The 14,860-nt window shown below is 44.1% G+C and overlaps 1 protein-coding gene across 1 annotated transcript in view; it reads left to right on the forward strand.

Moving 5' to 3' along the window:
• Positions 1 to 1,232: 1,232 nt before the first annotated feature.
• The window catches only part of TMEM135 (transmembrane protein 135), a 198,056-nt gene continuing 184,428 nt past the window's right edge, over positions 1,233 to 14,860 (forward strand). Inside the window, exon 1 of the mRNA XM_074572505.1 lies at positions 1,233 to 1,521. Coding sequence (XP_074428606.1) covers positions 1,381 to 1,521 — 141 coding nt within the window. The 5' untranslated portion in view covers positions 1,233 to 1,380. The remainder of the gene's footprint in view (positions 1,522 to 14,860) is intronic.

The raw sequence follows: 14,860 nt of genomic DNA on the forward strand, positions 1-14,860 counted from the left end.
TGCCCCATCCCTGGAGGGGTTCAAGGCCAGGCTGGACGGGGCTTGGAGCAGCCTGGGCTGGTGGGAGGTGTCCCTGCCCAGGGCAGGGGGTGGCACTGGGTGGCCTTTAAGGTCCCTTCCAACCCGAACCCTTCTGTGATTCTGTGATTTCGAGCCAGAAGCAGTCGCCAGTTTTGCAGCTGAACTAGAACCGTGTCACCAGCCGCTGCCTTCAGGGTTTTGTAACACGCCGTCATGTCCCCCCTCCCCTCCTTCCAAACCCGAGAGAATCGACCTCTTTAGCGGCCCTTCTCCGCCCCAGCTCCACCGGGAGATGCGGAGCCCAAACGCCCCCCGTACCGGGGCGGGGGCGCACCCGCGATTCCAGCCCCGCACACCGTCCCCCTGCCGCCCCCGCTCGCCGGCTCCGCCTCCCGGGGCCGTTCGGGGTCACGGCGGAGGCTGCGGGCTGTACCGGGGGGGCGGGAGCGCGGTGCTGCGGGAGGGGACACGCGGGGGACACAGGCGGGACACCTCCACGCGGGACACACACACACACCCCCGACACAAGCACACACACACACGCCGGGGACCCGGGACACACACACAACGTCTAGATGTGGCACTTCAGGGCACGCTCTAGTGGCAGAGACTGTAGGTTGTTGGGTTGGACTCGAGGATCTTAAGGGTCCTTTCCAACCATGAAGAGTCTGTGATTCTGTGATGGGACGCACACGCACACGCGGGACACGGAGACACACACACACACGGGACACACACGCGGGACACGGGGGACACACGCAAGCGGAGGACACAGGCGGGACACACACACACGAGGGACACGGGGGGCACACGCGGGACACACAGACAAGCGGGGGACACGTGCAGGGGACACGCACGCGCGGGACACATACATGGGGGACACGGGGGTCACACGCGGGGGACGCGGGCGACACACACACACGACACGCGGGACACACAGACACGTGGGGGGAAATCCACACGCGGGACACGCACACCCGCGGGACACCCGCACGCGGCACACACAGGACACACGCGGCACACACACACGGCACGGCACACACACAGGGGACACACACACAGGGGACACACACCCACATTCACGGGCAGCACCGTGCGCCCCCCCCGAGCCCACGTGCAGCGCGCGCCCCGCCGCTCGGCTCGCGCCACCCCGCCCCCGCTGCTCCCCGCCCCCCGGCGGCCGCGGATTGGCTGCGGGCCTCACGCGAGCCGCGCGAAGGGAGGGGGGGGGGGGGAGCGGCTGCCCGCGAGTAACCCCGCCGCCGCCAGCGCCCTGCGCGACCTTTCTCCTGCATCGGCGGTGACGCGGAGGCCGCGCGCCCCCCCCCCCGCCCCCTCAGTCGCCGCGCAGCGGCAAAGATGGCGGCGCTGAGCAAGTCCATCCCCCACAGCTGCTACGAGATCGGGCACACTTGGCACCCGCGGTGCTCCTGGGCCGTCCTCCACGTCACGCAGGGAGCGCTGGCCGAGTCCCTCCGCATCTACAGTACCCTCTACCTGGTGGGTCTGCGGGGGGGGGCGGGGAGAGGGGGTTAGTCTATGAGGGGAGGGTCTGGCCTAAGGGGGGGCGAGGGCTTGAGGGGTATGGTGGGGGTCGAGGGTGTGAGGGTTATGGTGGGGGCCTGGCCTGAGGAGGGGTCAAGGGCGTGAAGGGTATGGTGGGGGTCAGGCCTGAGGGGGGTCAAGGGTGTGAGGGCTATGGTGGGGGTCAGGCCTGAGGGGGGTCAAGGGTGTGAGGGGTATGCTGGGGGAGGCTGACCTGGGAAGGGCACAAGGGGTATCAGGGAGTGGGGAGTCTGGCCTTGGATTTGGGTGGAAGCCCATGAGACGTATCAGGGCAAAGGAAGCCTGGCCTGGAAGGGAAGGATACAAGGGATGTGGGGGGAGGCCGCCCTGAGGTGAGGGGAAGGGGCGTGAGGGGTGTGTGGGGAAGGCACAGGGGATATCAGAGCAGGGGGGAGCCTGGCCTGGCATGGGGGGGAAGGGCATGAGGCATATTGAGGGAGGGAGGCTGGTCTGGGATGGGGGGAGAGCGGCTCTTTGGGAGAGGAAGGGTGGGAGAGAGGTCAAGGGGCAGTCTGACCCTGGGGTGAGGGGGCAGAAGAGTAAAAAGGATGTTTTGTGGGGGAGTCTGGTGCTGGGAGGAGAGAGATGGGGGGAGGCAGCTTGGTTTGAGAGCTGGAGGGTGTAAGGGTTGGGGGGGGGGAGGCTGATGCTTGAGGTGGGGAGGGGTAAGAGAGGAGGACTGTGTTGAATCTGGACCTAGGAAGGGTGAAGAAGGGCACAGGGGGTGGTGGGGTCTGGTGGCATATTATGCTGTGAGAGGGGTGAAGCTGGTGGGGGGTAGGAGGGCATGGGCACAACCTAAACATCATAATTTTGCCATTTCCCAGTACGTATGATATCTGAGTAAAAAGACTTAGTATTTGCCTGGGAGGGTAGCATTGTACCTTTGGCTGTAGCAAGTGTATTGCACGTGTGTTGCTGTTGGAGATACCTTGAAGATTCTATTGTATAACGAAGTAAGGCTACAAAAATACATGAAGTCTAAAGGAGTCTTAAGTATTCAGAGAGTATCCTACAGGTGACGTATCTTAGCTTGAGCGTGCAGTTAGACTTGGTTATATCACCTCAGCTGCAGCTGGCTTGCTTCCAGCAAATTAGGGTGTAGGTAGAGGAGTTGGGATCTGTTTGCATCCATCTGCGTAAATGTATCCTGAAAGCTGATCTAAGCTGGAATCGCTGCAGGTGAGCACTTCTTTCTGTCCCCCACCTCCGTGTTGCTTCTGTAGTGGTGCTCAGAGGATCGAGTAGAGAGCTGGCTGCAAGCTAAGTCTGTACTTTCAACTCTACCAGTGCTGGTAAAACAAAATTATCAAGATATGTAATAAAGAGAAGGGAAGGAGTGGGACTGCAGCAGTCCTGGCGTAATTAATTTAAGCTCCCATTGAAGTGTTCCTTGTGTGAAAATTGTGACAATATCCAATTACATGGTAAAAAAAGTTAATAACTGGTAGCAGTGTGGACGTAAGGAGCTGTCATGTCTGACAGAGAACGTTTTCGCTCTGAACTGACACAAACAGAAGTGGCAGCTGTTTGCATGAGCATACAGTGAGCTGGATCAGAAACTAATTCAGAGGATAACATTCCCTATCCTCGTCCTCCCCTCCCCAGTAACTTTTTCTTTGTATCTGTTTTCTGATCCAGTTTGCTCTGTGGGAGCATGAATACTTGTACCAGCAGAAAATGGGCCTGAAATGAGCCATGAGAGGCGTAGTGGTGATCTGTCAGGTCTGGCTAACGATAAAGCAGCTTAAACAGCTCTGTAATTAAATCAAAAGTTCTCCAGCAGCCAAACCTGGTAAATAGACTCCTGGTCATAGCTGTGTTATAGTTCACTCAGTTGTGTGGTCGCAGGCTAGGGGGAAAGCTCCCCCTTTTTATTTCTTTGGAAAGAAAAACAAACCCAAAAATCCAAAATGTTTTCCTGATCTGTTTTACACTGTGGCCCCGTGAACAGTTATGTCTTGTCACAAATCCAAAGTGGGGTGGGAACTTTCTCAACCAATGTCATGCTGTACTGCAAAACATCTGCATCAGTTTTTTACACTGCCTTCTTTACAGTTTTTAATTTTCTTATGTTTTTGTTGACAGTGTTTGACTTGAGTTATCAGAATAATGTAAAGCAGAGCTGCTCTAAAGTCTTACTGCTACCTAAAGAGGGAAGAAACACTTGTCTGTCTTTGCTCCCAGACACATAACTGCACTCCTTTCTTTATGTGGTCTCGGACCTTAAGTCTCCTTGAGCAGATTAGATTCATTCAATAACCCAGAAAGAGGTTACTACCCTGCTTTTAGCTGGGGTAATTTTCAGCTGCATTAATGAATTGAATTGATTTATTTGACGAGCACCAGAGACAGTGTAAGGTAAAGAGTGAAAGGGTACAGTGGGAGCTGCAGAGGGGGAAGCAGAAGCCTTGCACATTAAGTAGGCTGGCAGGGAAAGAACACTCCTGAATTAAGTAAGTGATCACTAAGGTCATTCTTTGCTGGACTCAAAACTGTGCTTGAAAACCGTGTATTTGTAAATGAAATACCATAGTTGGACAGTACAAACATTCAGTCTGTTTCTGTATTTTGAGATTCACATAAGGGGATGGGCTTACATTGTTTTATCTTTATATCAGTGTATGTTCAGAGTGTTTCTGGTACTACTTAGTCCCAGTCCCATGTACAGCTCAGCAACAAAAAAAAATTGCACTTCATTTTTCGATGTCAAGCCTGTAAAATGGCTTCTTGCTTGTTTGTTCCTGCTGTTGCCACAAGTTAATAACGAAGGAAAGTAGATGAAAGAGTTTCCTCTCACAAAAGCTTGTGTGGAAATGAATGAAAATGAATAGATGAGACTAAAGTGTCAGAGGTTGTTTTGGGAGGGAACATGGTTATGGACAGTTATAATCCAGAGCCCAAACTCGTAACATCTACACCCCACATCTCTTAAATGTTCTGCCGCTCTTCAGTCAATGAGAGACTGATGGAGCCAAATGAAGTGGTGCTAGAGTTTGATAAGTAAAATACTTGTTTTAAATGAATGGCTGCACAGTGTCTTTGCTTTTAAGTAGTACTGCACTGTTGGTTTTTTTTTTTAATAACTGTGCTTGAGTATTTTTTTTTTAGTTGGAAAAAATATATTCTTCAGATATCATACTTTCACTGTTTTTATTTTTGCTCCAGATTGATTGCTTTAGAAAAAGTAGGTTTTATATCTAAATTGAATTTTCCCTCCCCATATGAAGGGGCTGCCAGGAATGCCTATTTCATAATTATGACTGCTTGTATTTCACAAACCAAATATCGCAATGCACAAGTCTTCTGAGGCAGACTTTTACAGGGGGAAAAAAAGAAGACAAAAGTTAAAAACTGCTTAACACCTACACCCCGAGAAGAAACCCCAAACAATCTCCCATAAACCTTATAATTACACTTTTAAAAAACTGCCTGTCTTGATATCTTAAGAAAATGTTACTGAAAAAGTCCTTCATCAGAGTTTGTTGTACTTTGTTCTATCTGTACTTCCGGTTTAGGTTACTCAAGGTTAAAGAAAATGTGAAGGTGTAATCTTGTGTTTTCAAAGTTGAAGAATTCAGACTTCTAGAAGTTCACAGAGGTCTGGAGAAGAGAATGATTTCACAAGGAAATTGCATGAAGCTGGGCAGAGGGAAATGAGAGGCTGGAATATTAGCTTTTAATTGTTTCGGCTTTTGTTTCTCTGTATTTCTGTTGATTTCACATGGAAAATCCACTATTCATCACATGCGTTAGAGCAAAGTTCTCTGTTTCCTGAGAGTTTGTAGGTTTTAGGTGCTTGTTCGATGATGGTGCACATTTTGCAGTAGATAAATATGCTTAGTTGAAGTCTTTGTAGTAAATCTAGTAATTGGATCTGGTGGTACCATTTCCTCTTAATCAAAATAAAGTAAAAATCATCCGTTTGCTACTTTGCAGTTGAGCGAATTCTTCTGACTTTTTGCCTGTGGGATGACAAGAGTCATCCGTGCCTTTCACCTTTTCTTTCTCCTACTCTGATAATTTGCTTGCTTCACTTAGTTTAAGCCTCCCTCCCTGCCTCTCCACCCTAACTTCTGTCCTGCCCATCTCCTCTCGACCGCGGCATGCCTCTGGGGCTAAATGACACAGCCAGGGAACAGCTTGAGCACTGACCCCCTTGTGGTTCATGCTGGCTGTTAGTTTACTCCTGGCTTTGACTCCAAACACCTCTCTCCAGGACAAATCTGCTGGCATAAAGGAGAGGAGCACCCAGTCTAAAGCAGCGTGGATGCCAGTGGCTCTGTGTCCTCTGGACTGTGGGATGGTTCCACCAACTATTTAGGGGAACAGGTGTAACCTGAGTCTGCTATTCCAGTACAGTTTTTAATGGTCCTTGGGCCTTGCTATGTTTTATTGATTTCTTTTAATTTTTTCTCATACCCGTTTCATGCTCATTTCGGTCTTGCCTTTGTTGTTCTTTTCGTACTCATTTCGTATTCATTTTGGTCTCATTTCTAGTATTTTTCATACTTGTGCCATATCTGCTTCCTCCTGTGCTTGTCATAGCCTTTAGGTTCTTAGATGCCAATTGCTTCTTTTTCTTTCTGTGTCAGAAGTTCTTTTTCCTACTCATGATTCCATTGCTGGTATCATCTTTGTCTGTCTTTGACCCCTGAGTGTCTGTATTCTTTTTCTGAATCTGCGTTATTTATTTTGTAAGATTCCTAGGGCAGCATTGTATATCATAGAATCATAGAATCGTCTAGGTTGGAAGAGACCTTTAAGATCCTTGAGTCCAACTATTAACCTAACACTACCAAAACCACCACTAAACCATGGTCCTAATCACCACATCTACCCATCTTTTACATACCTCCAGGGATGGGGACTCAACCCTGGTCAACCCGTTCCAATGTTCGATAACACTTTCAGTGAAGAAATTTTTCCTAATATCCATCCGCAACCCCTTCGGCGCAACTTGAGGCAGTTTCCTCTTGTCCTATCACTTGTTACTTGGGAAAATTAAAGTCACAAATGCAATCAGCAATTGTACAAGTATAAAGTGTTTTTTCTTCTCTAAACATGAGAGGGACATTGGTACTAGTACAACATGGGCCAGGTAGTCATGCACATGGCAGCTGGCAGGTCTCTTCACAGATAAATCGCTGATTGACTAGAGGTAATAATAAGAACAAGCCTAACTGTTGCGCTAATGAATTGTTTTGAAAACTGTTGGATGGAAGGCAGTGTCACCAGCCAAAGATCGCAGTGAGGCAGAATGAGGTGTGAGTGTCACATCGCTTTCCTGGCTGTATGTACGCGGCCCCAGGGATGGATGGTGCACACTGGCCGTGCTGCTGCTGCTTCAGGCTTGCTTCAAGCCTGGTTTCTCTTAGGGAGAGCTGTTTGGATGGGTCCTGGGCAAAGCTGGGGAGCCAGCTAACACTAAAACAGATCCTGTCTTATCTGCCAGTGCAGACGTAGTCATCATGTGTCACCTTTTTGAGGTGTGCGAGAAGGCTGTACTGGCCAGATTGTATTCTAAAATAGTCCAGAATTCCTGAGTCTATTAAAACGTGATGTTTTGTTTGTCTGTGCTGTGAACCATTTGAAAGGAGGGTGGGGAGGCTAAGAAGGATGTTAGTGTTACCCTTGAATACACTTCTGTATGCCAGCTTGGATCTCTGGGGTAGGCCATTAGGAAACTCATCTCTCTCAGGACCCGGTACCTGGGGTGGCTGTGATGGTGGTGTGTGATTGCGTCGTGCTGGGATATCTGATGATCTCAGTACTGTGTAGTTTCCTGTACCTCTGTGCTGTGTTATGAATGACATGTAGGTCGGTGTGTTCTTGCCTTTAAATTCTTCTGGAAGCTGGGTTAAATATGACTAAAATTAGCTTAAGTGTTACTAAAGTGAGAACCCGGTTGTGGTATCTTTGTTCCAGGCTGCGATCTTCTGCTCTGTTCGGGTTGCTTTCAGGCCAGATGAGTAAAATTCTGTGATAAATTGAAAATAAACAAAAATAGTCTTTGTTGAGATACTGAGAATTTCAAAAGGATCAGTTACTGAATTCATCTGGACTGAAGAATTTATGCTCAAAGCTGCAAGGAGTAACCTGGAACCTGCATTGCAGTAATGGTGGAAACCAGGGAAAGCCCTCCAACCTTGACTGAAGGAGCAAAGATCTTGGTAAAGACACTACAAATACTGGGAACCAGCAAAAATCATTAAAGGGACTGTTTATCAAGGAGACATAACTCTTTTCCTTTCAGTTGGTACAGCTGTACTCGTCAAGTGCAAGAATTTCAGGGTAAGAGGGAAAATCATTGAAAATTATTCTGAGTTGTACATTTCAAGGGGAATGAAAAATAGCCCTCTACTCATTTAAGCACAAGGGAAACAAGCAGTGAAGATAAGTCGTCATGGAACGAGAGTCATGCCAGGATTGGAGGTAATTTAAATGTCATTCAAAGAGTACGTGAGTACTGTTCGCTTCTTTTTTTAGTTGGGTGGATGATACGGAAAGTTTTAAAAAAGCCAAACCAAAACAACCCAACCCCCTGATGGTGATCCTCATGTAACATCCCACAAGGGACAGAGGAAGTCAGAAAGCAGGAGGCACACGCTCTTCCTCAGAGTATTGCAGGAGCTGATTTATGAAATGAAAAAATCTGGAAGCCAGGCTTTGTAATCCGTGAAATCAGGGAGGGACCAGCTAATTGAGGAAAAACAAATCTGAATGTTTAAGAAGAGGCATGAGAACAAATTGCTGATTTCAACAACAGTGTCTTTCAAAACCCAAGTGTTACCTGAGGGCATTTTGAGATTAAGTTACTGCAAAGCGCTTAAAAATAATTTTTATAAAGCACAGGAATAATTTTCTTGTAAAATTCATACAAAATTGCAAATGGTTATAATAGAACATATAAATAATTGAATATAATTATGAAAGAAATCTGACATCAGTCTGTAGCTCTGCATGCTGCTTGAGTAATCTGAGGTATTTTCTTAACTGGTTTAAAGACTGGGGATTGCTTCGCTTTTAGCATGCACGTGTGACTTAAGTTATAAAATTTTCCTTGGCTTTTTAATGACTTGCAGTGTATGTATTATATAAAGGATCTACACAGCATTATTGATTGTCTATAAATTTGCATTTTAAAGGTGCCTAAATGTGCCAGACAGTCACTCTTATAAATATCATTGAACTCTGCCTTCCTGGAGATTTGTCTAGGTGTCTGAATATTTCTGTAATTTTTTTAATTATTATTTTTTAAATTAAAAAAAAAAAGTTCTGTTTTGATGTGCTTGATTTTAGTTGGATATTGTGAAGGAATGAGAGAGACGATAGTGTGTTTTTTCAGTTTCTGTCAGTCGGTGTTGTATGTGTTGGCTAATTTCACTAAAATTGATGGAGGGGCAGTGTTCTTAAAGACATACACACTGTCCAAACTTAGGAAATGGTGGTTTGGTGGAGGAAGAAGAGAAAAAAATGATGTTGTACACACAATGGCAGGGTTGGTGCAAGGTCTGTGGTTTTTTAGCCTGCCCTGTAACCTGTCAGACTGTGTACGCTGGGCAGCCAATTTGCACACTCATTAAGTCGCACCATCCTTTGTGCACGTTTCCTCCTGGGGAATCCATAGTTCAGGGACAGAGGTGAAGGCTGAGGATACTGGAGGTGAAGCTCAGGTTATTGCGGTTGGGTGATGATTACTTGTAGGTGTTACATGACACATCGTTAAAATAATCAGGCCTGACTGGTGCCCCTGACCATGGGGAAGCTGGTTTTTGAGTCTCGTGTTCCTTTTCTGCTGAACATGTTAATAGCCTGGCTGAAAGTCTTGTGCAAGACTATGCAGCTGTGTTTTAAGGATAGTGTTGGAAATGCATAAATTCTTTCTGTGGTTCAGACAGAATAAATCAGTTCTGATTTTTTTAGTTTTATAGGGCTTAAAATTTGTATATGAAGTCTAAATTAAAAAAAGAAAGGACTTCATTAATGCTGTTCCACAAACTGATGGTATCCTGAATCTGGTGGACTGATTTTTCATAATTCCGTTTTCATGTTGGAGAGTTAAAATACAGTTGTATGAATTCTGTAGTTAACGTTAGAAAATATTTTTTATATCTATTTCTTTTATTTTTACTGAGTAGGCTTTTTTTAATACTTCAGACATAAAATACAGTGGGTTTGGAGTTCAAATAATTAACAGTGTTTATTCTTAGAGCAACTAATGTATTACTTCGAGAGTGTTTGCATTTGATTTGAGGAGTGATCTCCTCCTTGCACCTCCTCTACATAAACGTCTGAAAACCACATTTCTTCCTTCTACCCTTATTTCTATTCACATGAAAACGGTGTTTGAGGAGATGTAATAGCCTGCCTCTTGTGGTTTTTCTACCTATGTTAAATATAATTTCATGGCAGGTTTTTTTTTAATGAATTAAATATAATTTTTCATATATATGAACATTTTCTGTCTGTCTGTTTCAAGATGGTAATGGCCAAAGTGTTTGAGTGAGAGTTAAATCAGAGCTTGTTTTAAACTGTAGGGGAAATGGGGTCATTACCATCAGAGAGTAAATCTGTGTTCAGTTTACATTGAGTTGATGAACAGGAGAAGGAGAAATATTCCAGTCTGGGCAAGGTGCATACAAGATAATCAGCTGTTTAGGGAATTGTTGTGGTGTTTGTATATTCAAGGATTCTGGAGGACAGGTTTGTGGTCAAGTCTTTCTGTGGTATCTGTCCCTGTTTGTAAGTAACAAGGGTGTGGGGTTGCCTTCAGAAGCCTTCAAACGCTGCCAGGCCAGCATTAAAGCATAATTGAATTTTGGGTTTCAGGTTTTAAACAGTTGTGTGCAGAAGCGAGGAAAGGAGTTATTTTACTTAAAATTAAGTCAGAGTCTTTCTGTTTTCAGTTTTCCCAGAGGTGATAATAGGACTCTGGGCAGGGCTGGATCAGTCTTCAGTGTGGAAAGGAAATCTTCTTTCCCCTGTGCTTGAGTTACCTTATTCAAGAGGCTTTACCTGCCCACATTCTTAGTACCAAACTAATTGTGTTTGGGGCCAGAAGTACTTTTTCTGGAAATCAGGCTGGCAGGTGTTGAATTTCTTCTCCTTCCTCTGTGTGTGCAGGGCACAGATGTTACACAAGGACAATCAGGGTATATTTCATCAAATCAGTTTCTCACTTGAAGGAGTAATGTATTTGTCTTGTCTGAATGTAGCATGCAAAAGTTTGGTTGTCTGAGGACTGAAGTGTTGTGATTTATCTAAATTTCATCCAGATGCGCATATGCTTACCCTCATAATTATAATATCCAGTGATACACAGCCTACGTAGTTATAGTTGTGAAGTACAACTTGTGCGCAGATGAATTAAATACAGCAATAGATATAAATTTCTTAAGCTGTCTCCACTTGTACTACTAATTCTTTAGACTTGATGCTATGACATTTTTTACTTTCTTAAAATTTTGTCATACAATTACATGTGTGTTACTCTGTCATTTAAATAACAGAAGTCTACTCTTGTATGTAGGAGAGGCTTGGGATTCTCTTACGGGCTTTTGCAAATCACTGGAAAAGCAGCAATAGACATTTAAAATATTAAAACAACCTTTAGTGCCTGTGTTATGGTATTTGAATGCTTGAAAATTTTCTGACTACTTATTTCTTAATATTTTAACATACCTGATTTTTTTAGAATTAAATCTGTTCTTTTCAGCCTTCTTTTTTAATGTTCTCTCCGTTATCTTTTTTCTATCTCTGCTGTTTAGGTTTTTAATGATGAAATATGTAGAATTCGTTTTGTTTCATCCTTTCCCCCCCATCCCCCATTGATCCTTTTCTTTCCTCCAACTGTGATTCATTCATTTCTTCTTCTGCAGTGTATCTGTATTTTCTGCAGACAGCGTTGCAATGGAGGGAGATCAAGAGCTAGAACTCACGGATGTGAATAGAAGGAAATCAGAAAGTTCTAAAAACTTTGGACATTCTTGGGCCATCTGCCCTGTCACAGGGCATGATTTGTTTTAAATTTCCTTTTGTTCTTAGTTGTTGAGTGTTTGGGTATCTAGAAAAGTACTTCTTCTGGGAGACTGGGAAAGATGGGATTTATTAGTTGACTGTATTAGAAGATGATAATGTAAAAATGTTAGCAAAGCTGGACTCAGTCCTATTTCTAGAGCTGTGGTGTCTGGAGCTCTGCTGATTTTGAGAGAAGAAAGTGGAGTTAAATGGGAGAAGGGCTGTGAAGGCTGTTACAGGCAAACAGCGCAGCTGTTGGTATGGACTGAGGTAATTAGGACTGAAATAATCTGTTTAATGCTTACATAGGCTGAATAAAGACTGCATCTGCAGACTGTACTACTGCTTAAAGTTTCTTTTTAGTACTTAAAATGTCATATTGTAAGAAAAAACGTGGTGAGAGGAAAACACTAGTTTTAGTTTTTGAAATGTGGGTTTTCTTTATCACTTTCCAGGTATTTCAGAATTCTTGCAAATTAACTTGCGAGGAATGGTTATACTCTATCCTGAATGAAATGCTTAACTCTTGATAGTGTTGGAATTTTTCTTGATGAATAAATAAATACTTAACATTAGGTAAATATTTCAAACCTGGGTATTCTTTACCTGCAGAGGGCAAATCTGCTTGAGAAAGTGCCTTTATCTAGTTGTTACTTTAAATGTCGGTGACAAGCATATTGCTTTACGTGATAGAGTTTTTATGGTATATTGGATATACGGTGGCCAATGGTTACAATAGGTCTTTTATTCTCTTCCCTAGAGAAATGTGTGTACAGGGTGACATTGTGATTTTACAGTTCTGTCATTTTGGTTTTTTAGATGCATGATACACGGTATATGTGTAAATGAGAAGTGAAAGCCAAGCGCCTTCAATCTGAAATGGAAAATGGTGCAGTCAGTGACAGCTCTTAGTAACTGTGAAACTTTATTCCGCAGTTTTACTGATACTTTTTTTTTTTTTTTTTAAGGAAAGGTGGTGCTGTACAGGGAGGGGTTGTCTTGGTTAAATGTAAGTTCCATTGAAGGGTGGAGTTGTTAATGACAGTCTTTATCCCAGAGCCTTGTGTAGCCCTTCTAAGTATCCTAAGGCCAGGTCGTTGGGTGCCTTGAAAATAACAGATTTTAAGAGTGACTCAGTGCTTATGGAAAGGCAGGGTAGGAAGTTGCAGCAGATCTGATGTGTTCCTAAGCCACTGTTAGTCAAAGGAGATGCTGGAGCATTCTTCACCCTGAGGTAGGTAAGGCTGCATTGCTGTGGTCTGCCTGGAGAAGTCATGAATAAATGAAACCTGGGTCATAATCCACAGGCATCCGGTGGAGTCTTTTCTCCCTGGTTCCAGACATTTTTTGGGCAGTCTTCTCCTTCTCATAAAGGGTAATAGACAGGAAAAACAGCATGCCTTCAGAAATAAAGGGAGAGGCAGCATTGGAAGTGGATTGTGCTTTTCTCTCCCGTAAAATCATGGTCTTACAGTGGTGTGGGGAGTGTGTTACGTCTGTTCCCTGGACCACGGCTAGCCCTCTGGGTTAGGAGGTGAGCTGAGGTGAGGCAGCATGGGCAGCGTGAGATGGCGGGGAGGCAGCCTTGTGTCTGGGTTTCACATAGCAGCAAACACTTGAGGTGTTATCTCACACAGCAGTGCTCCACTCGCGTTGCAAATGTGCTGTACTATCTTACTGAAGCTGAAAATCTATAATAATTTATAAGCACCAAAGCATTTTGTTTTATGAAATTTTTGTCAGTCCATCTCAAAAAGAGAAGAGTGAAACTAAGAAATTATGGAGAAGGGTGATGAGTAATGGGAGGTATGGAGCTGGTTTTGGCCATTCCCAGTTTGGATCAGTGAGCTGAAGCAGAATTGCAGTCCTTCGTTCTTGTAGTGAATAACACCTCAAACTAAATTTTACAGCTATCAACACTAAGGTCCTGATGCAGACCACCCTGAGGTGTCCTAGGATGCGTATGCTTCTTTTATAGCTGGAGAGCTGAGGCATAATGTCAGTGAGGTGTTCATTTCTGTCTCTCTGGCTCTACAGGGTGTCTCAGGTAATGTACAGACCTTCTGCTACATCTGTTAGCATCTTCATGGAGATTAGTAGTTTGCCAAGGAAGTATCTACTGGATGTCCTGATGGCCTCTTCTTCCATGCTTCAACCTGCTAGCAATGTCTGCTGCTAATCCTTGAGCAGTGTATTTATTATAAGAATTTGGGCCTTTGTCACGGTGTCCTTGCAGGTTTCTTGAGTGAAGGTATCCCAGTGGGAATCATGAACTGCTGCAGGCTGGTGGCTTTCATAATCTTCCTGTTTTGCCAACCTCAACTTTAATAATACTTTTCTGAAGTGTGTGGAAGTGAAAGCGAGAGCAAGGTGGTGTCCAGAAGTATCTATAATATTTTTTCCATATAATCACACCATTGGTGGTGGAGGAGAGCCTGCTTAATAGTCTGCTCTTGCCTGTTTTCAGCTGTACACAATATTTAGCTTAGTTGATGTTTATAAAACAATTTGAAAGTGATGAACATTATTTGTTTTGAGGGCATTTTGTGGTTTGATTTTTTTTTTTTTTTTTTTTGGGCATGCATCAGACTCCGTTGCCCGTAAGCATAGAGCTCATTCAGTTATCATGTGCATTGTTTCTTTGCACTGGTTGGTGTGTTGTTGTTCCTGGTTCTCTTTCTATTTTTCACTTGGGAGTTGAACAGTAATGAGAAGAGAAAGCAGAAATTTATATTAGTCTAAAGCTTGTTGTAGAAGCTACAGAAATAAGTTTTAGAGTTTGATTTGATATTAATGTATAAGATACCAATCTTTTCCTGTTGTACTTAATGACACTTTGGTATGAGGAAGCAAGGCTTCACACTGTAAAGTCTGTGTTCTTAAAAGCAAAAAATTGTTATTTTGTTCCAGGTGTTCATGACCTTCATACAGTAGGCTAGAAATAGCTGAGGAGGTAGCAACTAGTGATCTGTCACTTAGACTACGTTAAGGCTTTTCTTCAACAGAAAGATTATCTGGATTGCATTATTGCCTAATCCATTATGGTTTAAGCAGCCTTGACACTTAAGTAATGTGTAAATCTGTTTTCAGAAGTCTGTTTATGCGTATATTTCTCCTTAATCCTTAGTTCAAGATTCATTTTGGAAACAGATTTTGGCAGAACTTCCCTGTGGTTACTTTTAGCAGAATCCTCAGCCCATCTCTGAATCTAAACCATCTACTTGCTATTCAGTATGAGCGGACAGTGTTTCAG

The sequence above is a fragment of the Larus michahellis genome, chromosome 1 (assembly GCF_964199755.1).
Source record: "Larus michahellis chromosome 1, bLarMic1.1, whole genome shotgun sequence".
In the NCBI taxonomy this organism is placed as follows: Eukaryota; Metazoa; Chordata; class Aves; order Charadriiformes; family Laridae; genus Larus; species Larus michahellis.